This window comes from Condylostylus longicornis, unplaced genomic scaffold (genome assembly GCF_029603195.1).
Source record: "Condylostylus longicornis isolate FDR11 unplaced genomic scaffold, ASM2960319v2 ptg000001l, whole genome shotgun sequence".
In the NCBI taxonomy this organism is placed as follows: Eukaryota; Metazoa; Arthropoda; class Insecta; order Diptera; family Dolichopodidae; genus Condylostylus; species Condylostylus longicornis.
Genome location: NW_026577970.1, coordinates 4,061,628 through 4,084,597, shown reverse-complemented (window position 1 = coordinate 4,084,597; position 22,970 = coordinate 4,061,628). Strand labels below are relative to the sequence as shown.

The 22,970-nt window shown below is 25.3% G+C and overlaps 2 protein-coding genes across 9 annotated transcripts in view; one reads left to right on the top strand and one right to left on the bottom strand.

Annotated features, from left to right (window-relative positions):
- LOC129617143 (uncharacterized) overlaps positions 1-7,096 on the top strand; it is a 109,348-nt gene extending 102,252 nt beyond the window's left edge. For all 8 annotated transcript variants that reach the window (XM_055532795.1, XM_055532749.1, XM_055532834.1 and 5 more), the window contains 4 exons: positions 749-1,956; positions 2,131-2,323; positions 2,399-2,548; positions 3,023-7,096. In XM_055532795.1, coding sequence (XP_055388770.1) covers positions 749-1,956; positions 2,131-2,323; positions 2,399-2,548; positions 3,023-5,902 — 4,431 coding nt within the window. In that variant the 3' untranslated portion in view covers positions 5,903-7,096. The remainder of the gene's footprint in view (positions 1-748; positions 1,957-2,130; positions 2,324-2,398; positions 2,549-3,022) is intronic.
- Positions 7,097-20,614: 13,518 nt separating this feature from the next.
- On the bottom strand, positions 20,615-22,970 carry LOC129618471 (alpha-ketoglutarate-dependent dioxygenase alkB homolog 7, mitochondrial). The gene is made up of 5 exons (XM_055533255.1): positions 22,778-22,970; positions 21,339-21,511; positions 21,100-21,267; positions 20,838-21,037; positions 20,615-20,770 (listed from the first exon to the last, which is right to left on the bottom strand). Exons 1-5 carry the CDS (start codon positions 22,905-22,907, stop codon positions 20,653-20,655), a joined length of 789 nt encoding a protein of 262 aa, XP_055389230.1. The 5' UTR covers positions 22,908-22,970; the 3' UTR covers positions 20,615-20,652.

Below are 22,970 nucleotides of genomic sequence, written 5' to 3'. Positions count from 1 at the left end.
TTTTGGACATTGTATTTGTCAATAATATTTAGTATCGAATTCCTAAAAGGTAAATTAATTTTCTAATTAATATTAGAAACCGGAAAAGGTAATGTATTTAATTATTAAAATGTTATACGAAACGTAATGTATGTATACATGCATATAAATAAAATGTTTATAGTTAGACCCCTTGCTATTTCTGTTTTCACTGTCATTGCTGACATATGAGTATGTTTATAGTATACTAAGGAGTTTTATTATATCCGAAACTGTGATAACTTTGCTGGACACAAACTCGTTTTTAACAATAATAAATAACTCCAAAAACTACATTTCTTCTCGCTTATTTTTTGCCACTACTTTCGTTTTAACCTTTTGTTCATCCTTTCCCTTACTTGCATATAAGTAAGTGGAACTTCAGATATTATTTGTTTCACTTTCTATGTGATTTACTTTTGTCTAATCTGAAAAATGCAAAACAACAAAAAAAAAATAATTTGGTGTTTAGAACCATTTTTAGGTTCAAAAATAAAACTGAGAGCAAGTAAAATATAATTCTCCCTTAAAAACAATTGTTCTCGCCACAAAAGAAAAATTGCATTCACAAATCTTAAAATTTTGTGGATTTTGAGGTTCTAAGTCAACAAATTGTGGTTTACAAATTGCTCTAAAAAAATTTTTACCATGTTTATTAGTTGAATATAACTTACAATTTTATAGTGTGACAAGAATAATTAATTTTTATAATATCTTTTCAATTTCATAGAGTATTAGCTCGCCATCACTCTTAAAGCCACCAGCTTTGTTAGGTGGTCAAAAAGTTATGGAAGTTGAAAGATTGCCATCTATTGAATTTATCCCACCTTCACCTCAATTAGAACGTAAACCATTGAATATACAATCAAATAGCCAACAAATTAACATAGGAAGCAATACTAGCATTAGTAATTTAGAGCCTAGTAATAGTAAAACAAGCCTATCAGTGCCATTGCAATCTGGAAGCAACATAAATGATACCTTACCACATATAAGTGATTCGAGTGACCGGAACATTAGTAATGGTATTAACAATAATATTGGTAGTTGTAATGGTACAAATGGTAATTTCACAACAGATGATAAAAAAAATTTAGTTGACGCTAATAATGAAAAAGAGCAAATTGTTGAAGCTCAAGTACAACGTAGCTCTAGTTTTAAACGTTTTCGACGTTCCAGTTCTAAAAAAAAGAAAAAAAATGCTGGAAGTGAAACTGAAGAAGACAATATTGTATTAAATAATGGACGTGATAATTCACAATTAAATAGTTTAGCTGCTCGTAATGATAGTTTCTTAAAATCAGCAAACCGTATACAAAATGATACAAAAGATACAAATAAATTAAGTCCACAAAATTCCATAAGAAGATTATCAACGTCATCGACTTGCAGCCGATATCGTAGTGGACATAGTAGAGCTGGTAGTATAAGTGCAGTTACTAGTCGACGATCTTCTTCATGTGTATATAATAATTCGCAATTTTATCAAAACTTAAATCGACATAATTCAATAAAAAATTACTCAACACGCAGAATGTCATCAATTGAATTAGCATTAGGAAAATCTTCAAACTTGAATATCTATAGTATGGAAAATCGTAAATCGATGGCATTTAGTAATTCTAAAATCGATTTGGAAAAATGGGAAAAATCTCTATCAAGTTTAAATGAAATTGAGTCAAATGCTGATCAAAAAAATCAACATCATCATCGTCGTCATCACAAACACCATCACCATCATCATCACCGTCGTAAAAGCACAAAACCTGAAAATGATGATGATGTTACCCTACCAGAGAAAATTTCAATTACTCAACACATTAGTCAAGCTTCTGAACACGTATCAAAAATTAAAATTTTAATCGAACGTTTGAAGCCGAAACATTTTACTGAAGAACGTGACACATATTCGCTTTATATTTTTCCAGAAACAAATCGGTAAGTAAAAACTACTCAAAAACATATAAAAAGTAAGATTTTCGAGCTCTTTTTATAACTAAATTTTCTAAAATAAGGTTAATAATCAACCGAATACAAGTTAAAATTTTCAGAAATTAAGAGATAAGGTTGTGAAAATTCATAACGCTTCGAACTTAATATTTTTAATTTCAGCTTTCGCCAAGGTTGCAGCTGGTTTGTGAACCAAAAATGGTTTGACAATGTTGTATTGCTATTCATTGCTTTAAATTGTATAACACTGGCAATGGAAAGACCTAATATTCCTCCAACAAGTACTGAAAGGCTTTTTCTAAGTACAGCCAATTACGTGTTCACAGTTGTTTTTACAACCGAAATGTTTATAAAAGTAATTGCAATTTCCTCATATAATTAAGCAAAAACATAAATTTATATAATTAATGTTTATATTCAATTAATAAAGGTCGTGGCGACAGGTATGTTTTATGGTCCAGATGCATATTTCACATCAGGATGGAATATTATGGACGGTTCACTGGTAACCATATCAATAATCGATTTGCTAATGTCGTTAATTAGCGAATCGAGTCCAAGAATATTTGGGATTTTGAGAGTAAGTACAAATAATTCATTTAAAATATGATTGCTAATTTTGGAGCAGTTACATTGTTTTATATATTAACTTTTTTGAGATTACAATTTGATTTCTCATAAGTACATTGTGGAATTCGATTATATTTTATTCAAAAGAAATTTTACATTTATATGTTTTAAGCTTAAACTAATCAGTTGGATTGGAATTTTAAAATAATTATGTTAATGCATTATTCTTTTTTTGAAAGCTATTTTATTTTTGTAACAGGTGTCATTGACTTCTTAATAGAATGAATTTTCAAGCTTTGCAATTAAACAGCTCTGACAACTGAAATCTGTAAAATTTATGCGCTTTTATTTCATTTTGAAGAATTTTTAAGATTTTTAAATATATTTTTCATTTTAATTTTATAATTAATACATACACAATTTTTCTTTGTTTTAGTAATAATTTTATATTTTCTTTCTTTTCGTTTTCTTTAAATTACGACAGGTGTTTCGACTACTTCGGTCCTTGAGGCCACTACGAGTAATTAACCGGGCCCCAGGTTTGAAATTAGTTGTTCAAACGCTCTTATCGTCCCTTCGACCCATTGGCAATATTGTATTAATATGCTGTACATTCTTTATCATTTTTGGCATATTAGGTGTTCAGCTATTCAAAGGCACCTTCTATTATTGTGAAGGTGAACACATAAAAGATGTTCGTAATAAAAGTGATTGTCTGTCGCATGCTGGCAATGCTTGGATAAATCGAAAATATAATTTCGATGATCTAGGCAAAGCGTTAATGTCATTATTTGTTCTTTCATCCCGTGACGGCTGGGTGAATATCATGTATACAGGATTGGATGCTGTTGGTGTTGATCAACAGCCGATCGTCAACTATAATGAATGGCGCCTATTATATTTTATCGCATTCATATTATTAGTTGGATTCTTTGTGCTAAATATGTTTGTTGGTGTAGTTGTAGAAAATTTTCATCGTTGCCGTGAAGAACAAGAAAAAGAAGAGAAAATACGTAGAGCAGCCAAAAGAGCGTTACAAATGGAAAAAAAGCGTCGTCGAATGCATGAGCCACCATATTACACAAACTATTCTCCGACACGTATGTTTGTCCATAATGTGGTGACTTCAAAATATTTCGATTTAGCGATAGCTGCTGTTATTGGTTTAAATGTTGTTACAATGGCAATGGAATATTATATGATGCCAGTTGCGCTTGAATATGCATTAAAAATATTCAACTATTTCTTTACAGCTGTTTTTATATTAGAAGCAATTATGAAGCTAGTTGCACTTGGCTGGCGTTTATATCTAAAAGACAAGTGGAACCAGCTTGACGTCGGAATAGTTATATTGAGTATAGTTGGTATAGTTTTAGAGGAATTAGAAACAAATATTATTCCAATTAATCCAACAATAATACGTGTTATGCGAGTATTAAGAATAGCACGTGTATTAAAACTACTTAAAATGGCAAAGGGTATTCGAGCGCTTCTGGATACCGTCATGCAAGCGCTTCCACAAGTTGGTAATTTAGGACTGCTATTCTTTTTGTTGTTTTTTATATTTGCTGCATTAGGAGTCGAACTATTCGGGCGTCTAGAATGTTCAGATCAAATACCATGCCAAGGATTAGGAGAACATGCTCATTTTGCTAATTTTGGCATGGCATTTTTGACATTATTTCGTGTCGCAACCGGTGATAATTGGAACGGTATTATGAAAGATACGTTGCGTGATGATTGTGATGATTCCGCTGATTGTGTGAAAAATTGCTGTGTTAGCTCCATTATTGCACCAATATTTTTCGTTATATTTGTCTTAATGGCGCAATTTGTATTAGTTAACGTGGTTGTCGCCGTCCTGATGAAGCACTTAGAAGAAAGCCATAAACAGATGGAGGACGAATTAGACATGGAAACTGAATTAGAACGTGAATTAGTCCGGGAGCAAGAATTCGAAGAGGAGCAAGCTTTATGTTTGCAATTGCAAAACCAAAAAAAGAATACTCAAAAACGTCCTCTAGAGAAAGTATCATCGCTCCCGGCCAATTTCACTTATAGTACACCATCTTTAGATAAAAAATTTACAAACACGCAAAGGCGCCAGACAATCCAGTATTTAAATCCTGTCCTTAATGATTTATTAGCTAACGCAAATGCATATAACACTTCTTCCACACAGCATGTAAAATCTCCAATGTTAGCTACAAAACCATCACAATCACAATCACAAACACTTGTTAAACCTGCATCAGAACAATTAGCAGCCATTATAGGTGACCCTAAAACCAAAAAAGTTGTATCCGAAGAAGTAGCGGCAGAAGTAGTGGCTGCCGCTACAGCTGCATGTAGTAATGGTAGTGAATTACTTTTAAATAGAGCTAGAAGATTATCAAAACAATATCAAGAATTAAATGTACCATCATTATCATCTGCCTCATCTCTAACATCTGGAGTTCCTAGAATCCAACCATCATCATTATCATCTATTTCCAAAACTAGACGTAGTTCCATTATTAGAGCAAAAATGCTCTCAAGAGAGCAATCCTTAGATGAACATGGTATTCGACGTCGTAAATTAGAGAAAAAGCGTATGAGTTGCGATAACTTGCCTTGGGGTTTTGAACGACGCGGTACTATATTTGAAAGTACTGAAAGTGAAACTGGTCCACCATTAGAATCAGATAAACAAAGCGTTAAAAGTGATGTGTGCACTGCCAAAAGAATGATGTTACTAAGTCCACATTTTAAAACAAAATCGGTTGATGAACGATGTCTCTCTTTAAATGTTCCTAACTTAGAATCAGAAATTTCTGCAACTGTAACAACAATAGGAGTATCAACACCCTCATCAACATTAGCGACCATAACACCAACTTCAGCACAGATTCCAATGACAACACAGCCTGTTAACGAATTATCACCGATTAATATTAAACCTGAACGTAAACCATTCGGACGTTCATTATCAATTGATCAAGCACCGTTAGGTCTACAACCGGCTAGGTTCCTTTCAGTACCCACAAGTTCAAGAAATATGCCGCCAAGAAGTCGTTCTGGTAGCACTAAACAGCTTTTTAAACAACAAGCTCTTGATGAAGATCAAGATATTGATGAAAGCTCTTTATTGCTTCCAACATCATCTACAGTATCATCCTCTAAACCATTAATAATTGATTCAAAAATTTCTGCTGGATCTACTGAAAAATATCAAGAAGGTATGAGCAAATCCGATTCAGCAGAAATTTTAAGAATTATATCTGAACGTCGTCGTATGGATCAACGAGATAATAGTGGTAACGAGGATTCAGATTATAATGAATTATTATTGGTAAAATCTCCATATTCATCCACGGAAACGTGAAAATTAAATTTTAACATAATATATAAAAATATGTCTAAAAATGTGTACATACACACAATTTACCTTCCCAATAACGACTTTAAAATTATATTTAAAATAACGATAAATATAAGAAATTGTAAAAAAGTAAGAAAAAAAAAAATTATATATTGTTGAAATTGTAAAAACCTTAAAATAAGTTTATTACATTTTTAAATGAAAAAATTTAACTTAACAAGATATAAAATACATTTTATGTATACTAAACATGTACATATGCACACAGAAACCAAACAAAAACAAAAATTCTAAATTCTAAAAAAACCAAAACTAAAAAAAAAAAACAATTTTTGATCAGGATGTTCTATTGACTTTCATGTACTATACAAAAACTCTTAGTTATATAAATTTTATTACAAATTCTTCCAAACAATCATACAATTTCAACTAGTACTTAATATACGAGACAAGACTTAAACACTACATTATTTAAACATTACTATACTTACTAGATTGAAAGGTGGGTTTTTGTCGGATTGGAAAATTTAACAACGATATTTTCATTATGTTAATGAAAAATTAATGTATGTATAGAAGTTTTCATCATCTACGCATTTCAGTAAAGCTTATCATTATTGAAACTGATTTACTTTTGAAAAATTTTATTAATCTTTTGTTTCAAAATGAAAATTGAAAATATTTGAAACACAAAATTACATATTATTTTAAGGAGCAATTAAAGATTGAACTCATATTAAGATTGGCAATTATTTTTCAAGTTGCATTAAATTTCTTTTCTATGGCATTTCATATGAATTTATATGGTCACATTCTTTTGATTGTCGTAATGAAGGTTAACTAAACCTATGCATAAATTAATTATTATTTTCAATTTTTCACATCGTAAAGCACTTTGAGATGTCTTGCTATTTTGAGCTTAGATGATTATTAAAATCAAACTCTATGCATTAACATTAACGAAATTATAATTATGTATATAGTAATAATTTCAAATAACTAATTATAATTTGCATCTATAAAATTTCTCAAAATGTCCAAAATATAAAACATCCTTGGATATTTTCATAAAATAATTTTAAAAATAAAATATACATATGATGAAAATAGGAATGACTTATCTACAAAATATCTGATAATTGACTTAATTACAGAAATTTTATAAAATATAAAGAGTTTTTTAATTCTTTTGGTCAATAAAATATCTTTCATTAGGGAATCTTTTAATATATATTTGAATATAAGAAAGATAAATATTGTAACGATAATAGTTAAATGTATATGCATAAAATAGAAATTTTCATTCTCGAAAATAAATTAAGATTAGGAAATTATAAATTTATATATATACATACATACATATATATATTAATCTATAAATTCTGTGATTCGATAATTCGGGTTCTTAAATATTTCAAATTTTAGGGAACAACAATAAAATTAAAAATAAACCAAAATACATAAACAACAATTTAAAAAAAAAAACAACAAAATACATTAGAAAAAACATTATTTTTTTCTTTTGGGTTTATATAACACTTTCTATATTTATTAAAAAAAAAAATTGTTATTTTAAAATTTAAAAAAATGATATTTATTTAGTGGTTGTTAACATTTTCGGAGCAAAATTTTTTTAATCATCATTTTAAGTACATTTTCAATTCAAAATATCCAAAAAAAAATTTAAAATAGAAAATAAATTTAAGAAATTTGATTTTCATTGTTAAACCATAAATATGTGCCTACATGCATATTTGTAATAAAACCTTTTTAATGTTAGACCAAACAAAAATATTCTTTTATCGTAAAATATAACAATATTATCGATATTCAAAATTTAATTGAACATTTTTCAAAATTTACAAAAATAATTTGAATTGTACAATTGAAAAATTACAGAATGTATTGAATTGCCTGTTAAGTAGACAGGAAAAAATTAGTACATACTCGTATTGTTTGAGACCTTCTTTTTAATTAACAGAAAGAAGCAGTGAGAAAACGCCTCGAATAAAAACTCTAAAATTTTTTCAATAAAAATTAAAGAGTTTTTAAGGTTTAAAATAAATTATAAAATGATAATGACTGTCTTCATTAAGGCGTAAAAATACGGTATTCCTACAATGTATAGTTTTCGGGAACATGCAACAAGAGTATTGCGACAGTAGTCTTTGTATACAGTAATGTCAACGTAATATCATAATGTTGAAGGATGTTGAACTAAAACATTTTGTATTCTTTTGTGTATAATTTTGATTTTTGCACATTTCTGATTCAAAATATATGTAAGTTCTTTTTGTTATTTAGATGCAACATATATTTTTTTAACATTGTTTGTAATTTTAAGGCATAAAATTTCACATTTAAAATACTTCAACATTTGGTACAAAAATCTACAAAAATTTTACAAAAATGTAATCAGCTATTATAATTTGTAACGGTATGGTCACAATAATGTAAATTTGTTTACCATACCGTGAGCTTTTTAAAGCATTTTTTTCTACATTAATCAGAACTAGGCATGTTCCATAACGCAAAACACAATATTTTGTAAGCTTTTTATAATGCAGATTAACTAAAGCAAAAAAATAAAAGTTTAGACTTTTAGAGATTTTTCAGAAAATTTATTTTTTACAATGTAGAAGTCAAGGGATTACGGATGCATGTAGAAACACATATTTAGCAATTTTCAAATTAAACTCCGAAAATTATTTACTTAGTCAATTAAAGGAAATCAAAAAATAATTCAAATAAAACTATATGTACATATATAGACATCCACATAATAAAAGTAATTAATTTACAAGCAATTGTCGTTTAAATTTCATATTATTATTAAATTAAATAATATGTTATATTAAACTGCAATTTTAACAGTTCATGTAAAATAAATTTAAACATTAAAAATTTTAATTACTTTTTTTTTTGAATCAACAAAATTAAATTTTAATTTAAAAAAAAATTCTACTTATAATTTTGTTAACCTTTTAAGATAAATTATCGTATTTTCCTAATATTCATAATTTATAAATTTAAAATATTTACTAAAATCTTTTATACATACATTATTAATACGATAATACATATTAAAAACAAAAACAAAGAAAAAAAAAGAAACAATTTTATACTTAATCGTAGAATATAAGTTTTATTTCAATAATTTTAAATATTAAGTAGAAAAACCCCATTAAATGAAATTTAAAAGAAAAACAATAAAAAAAAATTATATAAAAAATGTAAAAACTAAAATAAACAAATCAAATAAAAAAATTTAAAACGAAAATCTATACCTTAAAACAAAGTTATCGAATTTTATTTTAAAATAGCAGCAAACAAAGAAGAAAACATTTAAATTAAAAACTATAATTAAAAAATAAAACTTTTAAAATAACAATAAAATATTTTTAAAATTCTATGTACATTTGTAAAATACATTATAAAAGAATATAGAATCAAATATTTTCAAAAACCAAAATAAAAATAAGCCAAGTTTAAGTATTTTTAAGAATTATGGTGATTTTTTCCAAAAAATTTGATATTAGCTTACAAAAAATATTTTCCTACAAGTTGTAATGTACACGGTCATTGAAAATCCATCAAAATGTTTTAAAATAAGTTCATACGGGGCGACACGATGATATCAAGGCCGATTTTTCTACTAGACGCATCACATTTGTGACTGTCACATTTTTTTGTTACGGCCCTTTTGTTTTTTTGGTTTGGTATTCTACAAGACGCGAAATAAGAAGCGAATTTTCTATTAACTTAATTAAAATTTTAAATTGCTACCGATTATAGTTATTTTTAAGCAGGAATTAGGAAAGCTAGCTAACATTATTGTTAAAATATCTAATTATACTCACATTTTCTCTATTTTGATTTCTCGACAACAAAATAGACGTTATCAAATGTGACAAAAAATTCGTCATTTTTAAAAATTTTTCTATAAGACAATAATACTCCGAACGCTTTTTGTGACAAATTATGACTACATTTTTATGGGCAAAGTGTCTTGTAGAATAAAGCTGAATATAAATTTTAGAATAGAAAAAAAAACTAACCATCTAAATTTTTTTAATTCCACTTTACATTTTGCTAATTCATATAAAGCTAGAATTTTAATATTGTTATTATATTAACAACACATTGTAACTTTTATTCTGCAAGGAAATTATTATTATAACTAAAAATTTAGTAAACATTATAAACCTATGATGTTTGAGCTTAAGACTAATGAAAATTATATTTGAAAAGATTATTTCTTTAAAGTCAATTTGGGGTTATTAATATTATCTGCTCAAAAACATTGTTTTCAATTTTTTTTTTGTCAATTCTAATATCAATAAAAATCCCTAGAAGTAAAACGATTCCACACGGCATTTATCAATGTTACGTGAAATATTGTCCTAAGCGTTCTAAAATATATATATGTATATTTTCATTCATTATATTTGTTTATTTAATACAACAGTGATTTAACTCAAAAAGTACAATTTTTGAGTTATTTATACTGAAATAACCACTTAAAACATTTCGTTTTTATGTAAAAACGTCAATTCTCTACTTCGAAAATTATCGCTAATAATAATTATAAAATAAGGCTAAAGAACAGAAAGAACATATTATTAACTCAAAAACTTTAAATTTTAAAGATTTTCTCAAATATGTACATTTTAAGTTATGTAAGTGTTGCACCAAACAAGCGACATTTTGATTTATGTAAGTATTGCAGCAAACAAGCGATTTTATAAATTTTATTATGAAAATTGATTTGTTACTTGTGAAATTATTTTGTATTTCAATTCGAATTGACTAATTTGATATGTTATTAGCAATAGCTTATTTAACTAAAAAGTATTTTAAATCTCAAAATTATGTTTAAAGCATATGGAATTACAGAGGTGTGGTGCAATAAATACTTGGTATTCTCTATAATGGTAGTTACAATTACTATCATAAATACATACTTAAAATTTTCATGATTATTGTTTTAAATTAATAATTAAATCTAATTGAAATGAAAATTAATTTAAAAATCGCATTATAGATCATTTTTTTCGTTTAACGTAAGAAGAAAAGAAATTTAAACTTTTCAAACACAATTCTTTAATATTACCGTATTCAAATATAATGTATTTTAAGTAAAATTATATATACAAATGTACATAAAATAAATATATATTTATATATATATATATATATATATATATATATATATATATGTATGTATGAATATTAAAAATTGACAATCTAAACGCCTTTCTTAAACTCATCTGTAATAATTAACAAGTCATTAAAGAATTTCAAATAAATAAAATAAAAAATTAAAAACAAATATATATATATATAAAAGGGAATAAATAAAACAATAAATTAAATTTAATTAAATAAAAATTATTAAAAAAAAAAATTAATTAAAAGCCTAAAATTTTGAATATTTAAAATTTTTGTCTGAATTATCACACCGTATATATATTTTGACTTCATTAGCTATAAAATTATATTATTATATACAATATATCATTATAATTATACTAATTCAAATATTATGAATAATTTAATTTAAATTTTCATTTTAACTTTAATATTAGAAAACTTATATATTATAAAAAGTACTCATAAAATATTTTATACACGCTCAACAAAAATGATAAAATGTGAATTGAAGTAAAATAAAAAAAAAAAAAGTATGATTGTAATAAATTTAAAATCTAATAGTACGAGTAGTGCAAAATAATTATAAATATATAATAAAAATAAAAGGTCTATGTAAATGTAAAACTACATAAATTTCAACTATACTATTATAATTATGTAAAAATTTCTATATTGTTTGCAAAACTAATGAAATTATTAAAAAAAAAAATTGTATTTATTCTAATATAATTTGAAATGAAAATATTAATGTTATAGTTTGGATATTCTAAAGCAAAAAATTGTAAAAAACCATTAAGAATTTTAACAGGTTTAATTTAAAATTGTGCAATATAGTTAATAAATTTAAATTCAGACCAACTTTTATTACAATCAATGAAAATTACTTACATATTGTAGAATTTCTGAGCTGTTTTTAATTGTAGATATTTTGGTAATCAAAAATTTACTAAATTCCATTTTGTTCTAAAATTATTTTCAAACAAATAAGAACAAATTTTTTTAAATTCAAATTTACATTTTATTTTTATTAATTTCTACTTAATTAAATACTTTGAATTGAGAGAAAATTTGATCAAATTTTTTCTTCAATAATTCTTAGGCATATTTTATTTTTTCAATAACAATATTTTTATTAATTTTTATAGAATTTTTATTCTTATTGTAAATTTTTAATTTGAATACCTTCTATATGAATATAGAATTTCATAGAATATGACTAATCGCAAATTGATTGTCTTATTAACGTTTAAATGATTTAAGGTTCCTGTTGCATTATGGTTTTTTATAAAAACAAAAATTTCCCATAATACTATGAATTTTAAGAGAAAAATAGGATTGGGAGCGGCTTTAAAAATATTATAAACTTAACCATTGTCGCCGAATATGATTCGCAAAATATTTTTGGAAAATTCATAAGATTATTTCAAGGAGACAAAAAATAAAATTTTGAATTCTTTTACTATATGAGGTTCAATTTTCATTATTATTAATTTTAAGATTATAGCTAATCGTAATTTATTATGTAAAATATATTTCAGAAAGGTCATCGATATGTGAGGTACATATAATGTACATACATGAAATAAACATGCATTTTACAAAATATATTTATAATATAGATAAATAATACGTTGTATACATTATATACTGATTCATTTCTCGACAGACGATTTGTTATATAACACAACTTGTAAATTATTCAACTAAAATAGAATTTTAAGTATTAAATATTTTACACCATACAATTGTATTGTAATATTCAAATTCAAGTATTATGGTATTAATTTATCTACGCAATAATACTCGTAGCTATAAATAATTTGAAGTTGCGTGTATTATAAAATTTGTACACGAAAAACAAAACAAGCACTAGTTCAATACCTTACCATTCAATACCGTATTGTTACAATATTAAAATTATTTATTATAAATGAGTACAATTTTATAATGTTTCACTTACATATGTACATTTAAGTATTGAATTTTTTTCTGCCTTGGTTCTGTTTAGAATTGTAAAAATTACAACCCTATAAAAAAAATTCAAATGATAAATTAAAATTAATTGAATCATAAAGGCCTCTTCATGATGCTTAAAATTATATTTTGATTCCCTTAACTTATTAATTAATAATACATGATTGTGTCTCGAGCAGTATTATTTTAACGATTATATTATAATTTCCCATTTAGCAACGATAGCGCAAAAACTGATTTTTATTGTAATACAATGTAATCATTGTTTTTGGTTATTTGACACGCAATTTGTCAAAAATAATAAGTTACTTGAGCTAAATTATTTTTTGTCTCGCGAACAGAACCAATCTTTCTTTTGAATACATTTAAAAGAATACTTTAAAGCTTCAAGAAACATAGGTATCTGTTAATTTAACATTATATTTCATGTATGTACTGCTTCAAATACAAATTATGCAGTGGTACCTAAATATAATTTATTTATAGATGTAAATTTCATGCCAAAAATTATGCGGAACCCTAATCCTTTCCCAAGAACTTTAAATTTTTTTAAGTGAATTCAAATTTTTGTTGGCTCCCAAAAAATAATTTATTATGCTTATATGCATACATTTTTATGTATAAGATGAATGAGGGAAAAAATTGAAAATAAAAAAGAATATTTTAGATCTTTATTGAAAAATACGAAAATATTTCATTTAAAATGTCAATTATTTAAAAAACAAAAGGAAAATTTTAATGCGAATTGTACACATTCACACACATGAGCTTTTCATTTAAATTTTGTTGAACAAATTTCTTCTCTTGTATAAAGCCAAAGTTATTTTAAATATTTTTGTTTCCCTTATTGTTAATTACTTTCAGTAATTCTTATTGATAAAACACATATGTATATGTAGCTTTTTACATATATTTAATTAAATATTTATACAAGAAAATTGTATAGAGAAAAATATTGAAACCATGTATCTAAATCTACATTTAAAATACTTTATGTAAAAAAATTTAATATTTTGCCAAACATCATGTTACGATAAAGTTTATGCTATTTTGATCTATATTCATAAAATTTTTAGTTCACGTCCATACAAAGTGAAGATTTTTGATCAAAAAAGTGGATGTGGATCAAAATCGTACTAGACCTTTTCTAATTAAATTGCTATAACGCTCAATTCCTTTACCGAAATTCGATGAAACTTTATGTTCAAATTAAGAGTTTGGAACTTTAATAAAACTACTAACAAAATTTGAATCGTTGAATAAAATGTTGTTAAACTTTAAATCCGTTTTTCTCGATTCAAAAAATATGTCGTTTGGATCAAAATAGTACTCAGTCGACGATATGTTGGGTAAATTTTTTGAAGATGTTAAAAAAAGCAATTAACTTTCATAATCCCTCAAAACACTAAAGTATTTACAAATAATAACAAAAAATATAAATAATATTAAAAATTTTATGCTATTTGGTAAAATGTGGTCCGAAAGAAGAAAGGGTCCTTGGTTAATAGAATTACACTTAATAATATTTGTTGAAAGAAAACCTAAAAAGGGTAATATTTTTAATAAAGAAAATACATACTCTATTAGTTACTTATTTATTACTTAATCAATTTTCTGGAAATTGATTTGAGAAACAGCTATTTTTTCCGGAAAATGCTGTTATTCAAATACTAATTTGTTGTTGTATTTATTCATTATCGCTACAAGTTTGTACATAAATATTACTTTTAATACATATACTTACATATCGACGGCGCCAAATAGAACTATTCTAAGTAGACTTACACTAAAAGTTTTCCTTGCTTCTTTGAAAGCTGTATAACTCTAAATTTTTTTACACCTAGCTCTGATATAGAAATTCCACAATTATAAAATAACTTTTGTTGTAAATTATTCAAGAAACTTTCAAACATTGTATTTGTGCTTGCAGAAGCTAAAATTCTGAAATATTATTCTAAATTGATTTACATTAACAAAATATCGTAAAATTTTTAATAATGTGTTAACTTTAATTTGAAAAAATATACGTTTTAATTAAAGTTGCAATAATATAACAAAACCATAACGTTTTTTAAAAAGACATACTGAGAGTCAAGAAAATTAGAATTGTATTTTGTTCTCCTAAAAACATACAAGTTTTGGTAATACTATAGTTGTATCCGAAACCGCCGATATGTAAACGGTGTAATCGATTTTAAGCGAATATGTAAAAACACCACTTTTGAGACCATTTATAGAAAGTAAAACATTTAGATGCATGTGTTTGCCAATCGAATATTTGTTCATATTAAAAAATATCAAATTGTTTCTTTTTTTAATTAAATTAAAAACTTTTTTCCGATGTTTGTTCGGGAATTAAAATACTAAAATTAAATTCTTAATTATAATTTAGCTTTGCTTTTTAATACTGAATGAAAAAAAAAAGAAATTGTCAAATTCGAGCAATTTATCAAAGTGAAATTAAAATCACATTATTTTCTGTGCCTTTTTCTATTAGTACGCTGAATGAAGATTAAATAGATTTGATTGCGATTTCTAAATACAAATAAATATTTTTTTTTACTTTTATTATTTTTTTAATTACCGAAACTTCACAAGACAAAATATAGGATTTTATTTTTATTTATTCAAATATCTATAAATATTTCTATATTTTCTACTTCTATATTATATTTAAAAAATTAAAGTTTAGATTATTTATGATAATTTAAGTTATAGGTATGTGTGAAAATCTTCTTATATAAATCTTTGAACAATTCACTAATAAAAAATTTAAAGTGGTACTAGATATAATTTGAAATTGATCGAGCAAACAAAGAAAATTAGTTTCTATTACATTTATGAAAAAAAAATATTTGAATCTTCATTAGAATTCATTTCTTGCATATATTAAGGTACTGTTGTAAAGAATATTCCTACAGTAAAAATTGATGTAAGGGGGTTTTCGTTTATTCGGTTCTAAAATAGTTCTAGCTTGCAATACGTTCGAAAATTCACGCTACATGCACTGATAATACAGAACGTAATACAGGCTGTAATCAACTGCGTTCGGAAATTCAATCTATAATAAAGAAACGTCAGAAATGTAGCGCACATCTAATTTAAATTTTGTTGCTGCCTCATGAAATTTGTTTTTGTGTAACATAGATTTCGAGTTAAAAAAATTTTCAACCCTATCATGAATAAAATTCGTAGCCCTGAAATCCAGAGAAATTATGAATATAATAAATTGTTATTTAAAAATACCTATTAGATCAAATATATTTTAAAAATTCGCAATGGAGCAATAATTACAAATTAGGCTTGAATTGCAAATATGTTGATTTCGAAAGTCTGGAAGAAATATTCAAATATTGAACAGAAATATTAAGAAACAGAACGTTTTTCGTTCTTCGTAGATATTTTATCTGCTGTCAAAGAAAATAAATTCATATTAATTGGAAAGTTTTTAACGCCTTTATTGTTTTCTATTATAAAAACAATGTCCTTAATTCAGATAATGTTAATAAATTAATAAACATGTACATTTAAAAAATCAAGCTTAAATGCTACATGTTTAATCAAATTCGTAATTCATTCGGAACTCATAACTGAGCCGAAAAAATATCCAACATCGTTTTAAAATTAAAAAAATGTAAACATTTAGATTCAAGTTTTCCTAAATACTTAAACAAAAATTCATTAATTTTGATTATAGGAAAGGAAGTAAATTAATTATAGTAGTTTAATTCAAAATAGATAATTTTAATTAATTGACTAATAAACTAGTAGATTTTCACACATATTATTTAAAATATTATTTTTTATTAAATCAAGCATCTATAATATAATTAAATACAAAAAACCAAGAAAAACTATTTTTATACAATAAAAATTAAAATTATTTTTCTAATATTTGTTAAAAATCTATACTGTTATAATATATTATTAAAATGAATTGTTAATATTATGGTATTAAATTTAAAACAATAAAAAAAATTACTATATTTATATTAAATTATCATCTAATTATAATTCTAAATAAATAAATAAAAAAAATGTACTTTTAAAGAAATAAATAAATTTTCTAATTTTCTTTTTAGTATTTAAGTATATAACAAATTATAATAATTATTGTACACATACATAATCTATATACAGGGTATTTAAAGTTTGATAGAACTCCCGAATCAGGATTTGTTCCATAACTCCAAATAGGCAAAAAATACCAGGTGATATTTTTGCTTTTTGAATCCTTCTTCTTGAGTTGTGAGGTCTTGAAATTGGAATTTACGAAAATCGTCTAATATCGTTATACATTTTTATTGATAACTCAGGGAATATAACAGATAACCTCAATTTTGTATTCTCATTTTAAATGTCATAAAATTCCACTTCAACGTAGAATTTTAACATCAGTTTTGTCAAAAATTTATTTTAGTTTTAGAGATATTTAAGTGCAAAATCAAAATTTGTCATATTTACTCATAATAAGAAAATGAAGGTTTAAGTCAGTGATACCCAAAGTGGTTTATATAGACTTCCAAGAGATCCATAAAGAACTGCTAGGGGTCTACGAATAAATATATATTTAATTATAATAAGTTTTTTATTTTACTTTCTCACGTCATTGGTGTACCTTGTTACTGTTGGAAATTTATATCTAGTACAAAAGAAAGTAGCAGGGGGTCTATCAAAAATTAAAAAACACGGCAAGGGGTGTACGAAAGAGAAAATTTGGGAATTTTTTTTTAAATACTGACCTTAATTTTGATATTCTCAGACAATACAAAATATTTTCAAATAAAAACAAAATTTTTTGAACCGTTTTTTCTCAAAATTATGCATTAATAATCATTTGACTTTTCTTTGTCACACTTTCATTTCACTACTAAATATTTAGAAAAATTTCGGGAATATCGTGTAAGTACGAGCAAAACTTTACTATTAAATTTGAAAAAAAAATATAAAAAAGCTTTTTCATAACAAGATTATCCAAGTTGGGTGTTGACCATTTTGCATTTTCGAAGAATACAATTAATGACCTTCATGTATAGCTTATATTGAAAATTTTATTTTCTTCTCATTTACGAAAGCATTGTTTGTCCTTAGGAGAACAAAATTAAAATAATAACAAAAATTAATCAAAATTAGTAAAAATACTATTTATAAAAAATTCTTAATAATATGAATTAGAAAATTCTGTATTCTTTATCGAAAGTAAAAAAAAAACACGAACAGGATTCAAAATGAGTACATAAAGTTGGCTTAACCTCTCACATTTTCCGAGTTATCAATTGAAATGTAAAAACTAAACTGTTTTCAGAAATTCCAAATTTGAGAACCTCATAGCTCATGAAACATGGTGCAAGAAAATAAAATGTCACCTGTTGTTTTTTTTATCTTCTAGAGGCATTCTAACACCCTGCTTTCGGAGTTCCATTGAGTCTCAAACACCCTGCATATATATATAACACAAGTATATCTATATATGTATGTATAAATAAAATTTGTAGATAATTTAAAAATTAACATTAAAAATTTAAAAAATAAAATATCATTAGTTAATCGGAACTGAGTTTTAAAAGTTTAATTAAAAAAAAAAACAAAAACACATAAAAAGAGAAAAAATAAACAAAATAAATTGTGAGTGAATTGAAAAATTGTAACTACCAAACAATTGATTATATTTTAAAATATAAAATAATGAAATTATTATACATAAAATATAATTATAGTAAAATTCATTTTAGCTACATTTAATAAGTTGTTAATTAACGTATTTAATAAAACCAAAAAAAAAAAAATAATAACACTTAAAATATTTAAAGTTAAAATATTAAAACAAAAAGAAAAACAAAAAACTTTAATTGGCAAATTTCAAAATGAAGATAATTTAAAAAATAAAATTAAATTGCATATTTATTGTTAGATTTAAATTATATAAAGATTATAATTACATTAAAAATACAACATTAAATTTATTGAATTATTATCAAAAGAAAAAACAAAAAAAAACCGTGTAATTGTTTGATATTTAGAGAAAAAATAAAAAATTTATTAAAGAATAAAAATAAACAAAAAAAAATAAGTTGAAGAAGTTAACAAAGAAAAAAAAAATATAAAATTTGGACTCTTAATTCTTTTTTAATTAAATTTCACAATAGTTTATTCATATTTTATTTTTAAGTCGGTCTTATCGAACTGAATTATTCCCGGCACTCACTGACAATTTAAATATAAAACTTCTTTTCTAGGTATTAAAAATTAGCTATTGGAGTTTTATGGAAGCTATTGGAACCACTACAGCCATTCCATTAAAATTTTCAGAATTTTATGTAAAATGCAATTTTTATTAATTTTGGAAATACCTAAAATATTCTCTTTGAGTTAGTTGTATGGCAGCTACCCGAACTCGTTCTCTGAACTGATCCAATTACAATAAGGTCTGTCCTCGTTAGAACAGAAACATTTTTTGAATGTTTGGTAGTGTTTTGAATTTATGAGTTAATCATTTTTGAGTTTTTTTGCGATCAAACGGACGAACGAACAAACATGTCATATGCATACAGCAAACTACTTCTTCAAGTGGTGTAAAACTCCATATCAAATTTAGTATACCCTTAATGAAGGTGCAGGTTATGAGAACTAATTATCTGTATATGTGACTTCTATATAAAAAACGAATATTCTAACGGTATAGTTATCACTTATAGCAAGTAATTAAATTGTAGATTAGTTTTAAATATGCCGAATTTAACTTAAAATATCTGCTAAATTTCATTAAAATTATCAATATTTGCATTTTTATTCTTTTTGTTCATTTTGTACCTGTTCAGAACTGTTTTTTCTTACCTTATGTCAAGTATATTTTTATGAAGAAAGATAACAGAAAAATATACTTAAAATCAGGCCATAGAATTCATATTAAAAGAAGAAGTACTTCAGAGATTAACAAGAAAACAAATTCAATATAACAGATTAATAGTCTTTGATTTCGAAATAGTAAACTTTACAAAGACCCGATTTTTCAAGGCTTTGAAAATCTATGGCTTAAAACAGAAGAGAATGCAAATGTACTCAAAACTTTATTCTAGAAAAATAAACTGTTCACTAAGATACATATGATTGTCTAAGGAAATTAATTTTTCTGCCTTGAGAGCTTTATAAGAGTTTTGTGCGCGTAAGGACCGACATATTGAAATTCACGGGCCAGAGCTTTTTTTTTCATTTTTCTGGAAATATGCGTCAAATAAGCTTGGTGGTATCATTCTTCTCCTGCTGATCCTCTGGTATAATCATATAACCATAAAGTGAAAATCATCGCATCGTATTATTTGCATGTAAAAGTTTTAAAACAATGAATGGTGAAATTATTTCTTTGGTTATTCTTGCATAGTAAGTACCAATAATAAGGCTAAAATATAATTAGAAAAATAATAAACTAGTACATAAATAATAGCCCTGTAATATAAATGTAATGAAAAAAATAAAGCGAAGGAATTGGAAACTTGCTTCTGAACAGGAAAAAAATTTTAGTTTTATTCTTATGCGGAGCTAGAAGTAGGTACTAAATAACAGGCTGAAATTCTTTTAGTTTGCAATTTTTTTTTTATTTTAAAATTAAAATAAATCGGTTAATTTATTTACGGTTCATTACGACAAATTATAGAAATTCGACGAGTTTTTAATATTTTTTCACCCTTAAATTGTGAATTTTCATTTGCTAAAATTTCATGAGTGAAGTTGTAACGTGCTGAGTGACTAAAACAAAAACAATAACGTACAAATTATATACCATCCATTATAGTGTAATTTTTAATGACAATACCTCATTATATACAGGGAAAGTCTTGGTAGCAAAATATCTGCATAAAAATTATTAATAGTCGATGGCTTTGGTTGATTACGATAACTAGAATCTACATCTTCTGACGTTTTATTTTGTTGATATTTCTTTTCATCAGTTCGTATAAGGCGCATTACAGAATTTGATAGTAAACTCATTCCAGCAATAGTATCACCACAATACTAAAAATTTAAACATTTTTTATATAAAAAGAAACGCTAACAACACCTAATCTTCTACCTACTCTTGTACTATCAACATGAGGTTTTATTACACCCTTCTCATCAAGATCTAATATATGTATATAAGACATAATTTGACCATTAAAGGCGACATCGCTTATTCTTTGAATAGTTTTTCTATTATGCGGATACCAATGCTTCCGTTCCGTTTCACGATATCCATGAATAGCCTATAATACATATTTATAATCTTTACTTCGAATATATAAAACAAATAAATAATGTGAAGAGTATTACTTACATCATCCCAATGATCAAATTCATATCTTAATCTTTTTAAATATGGTTCAACTTCATCTAACAATTGAGCTTCTTCTTCATTAGATAGAAAATTTGGGAGTACACGCATTTCATTTAGAAAAACACTTTTTTCAGTTTCTGGCCAATTTCCATGAAAATCAATGAAAATATTATCTGCAACAAAATGAATAATTTGAATTAAAAAAAATTATGTAAAAATATTTTTTATAGCAGTGCAAAGTAAAATATTTTTAGCAGTAGCAGTAAAAATATTTTAAGTGAATGAGACTGCAAATGAAAATATTTATATTGGATAGACCGATAGACTATCTGATTTTAATACCTTTGCGGTTTTTCTTATGGTAAGGTATTGTCATTCCCACGTTTGCGTTACGCGTAGTAAAAAATTTTTTCGGTATTAAGGAGAAATTTTGTCTTATCACGTAAACTAGGGAGTTCCACAACTTCTATTTTCTCTGTTAAAAAGAGTTTTACAATCATTCTTGACAGCAACTTGATTTGTTGGTCTCAGATAAGGAAGCTTCATTCAAATTGAAAAAATATTCCATACTTGCTTATTCGAAGAATAAATTTGAATAAAGTGTGGAAAAATTTTTTAGGCTCGTCATTGAAGTTTCAGATTTGAAAATCTATTCTTCGTAGGAATATTACCTGGATGTAGTATTTATTTATTTACAAAAATAACAAATTTTCGCAGTTTCTCTGCTCATAATCACTGTTAAAAGTTTCTTAATTCTATGGTTTTCAAAAACAATACAAGAACAATATTTGCGTCAATATTATTGGTATAGCTTCCTTTGATCACAAAGAGAATAGGCTTGACCAATTAATTGAATTTATTTTGTGATAAACTGAGTTATTTTACTTTTCAATATTAAATATTGAAATTGAACCTGTGTAAATTGATTATTTGTTTAATTGCATTGACCATTATAATATAAGTTTCACTCAATTTCCAATCCCAAATTTTTGTTACCATGTCTTCTGAAGGTTTTGTTCTGAACTAAAATAATGATTACATCCAGTATTAAGTTTTTCTAGAGAGTCATCTATCAACAAATAGAAGAGAGTCTACTTTATAAGCCAATACAATTATTACAAACACGAACCACGAACGTCCCCTGACTCTTTCTTATACTTATGATTTTTTAACGAAATTTTCCAAACATTTAGTTTATAAAACACTGGTTTCTTTAAATAATTGAGTTTGCCAATTAATCTCCATTCTCCATTAATATTAATGTCAAATTTGTTTTATAGGAGTAACCTATATTTTTGCAGTCTTGTGTTCTTCCAAATTTTAAACATTTATTTCATGTACATATGCGCTTTGTTTACAAATATCTGGCATAATTATTTATTAATGACTCTCACTTTATATGGATTTAATCTCAATAAATATTTATTTTGTTAACTTACCAGACGAATGCTTTTGCATGCAATATCTTGATAAAACTTTGTATTTAGGATAACATTCACAGGATCCTTTTCCCCATTTCATTATACTAGTGTTAAGTACATTTTTAATAATTTTAGTTGAAAAATACATTGGCTTGATTTTTTAATTTTCACAATCTTTGTAAAATTTAAATAAACCGAAGCAAATATTGGT

What these genes read in the sequence shown, in the direction of transcription:
- LOC129618471 (XM_055533255.1), bottom strand. Translation starts at nt 22,907, where the DNA reads ATGTATTTTTCAACTAAAATTATTAAAAATGTACTTAACACTAGTATA. An exon ending in CATGCAAAAGCATTCGTCTG is followed by an intron (nt 21,512 to 22,777) that starts GTAAGTTAACAA and finishes ATTTTGTTGCAG; the next exon opens with ATAATATTTTCATTGATTTT. An exon ending in AATTTGATCATTGGGATGAT is followed by an intron (nt 21,268 to 21,338) that starts GTAAGTAATACT and finishes TATGTATTATAG; the next exon opens with GCTATTCATGGATATCGTGA.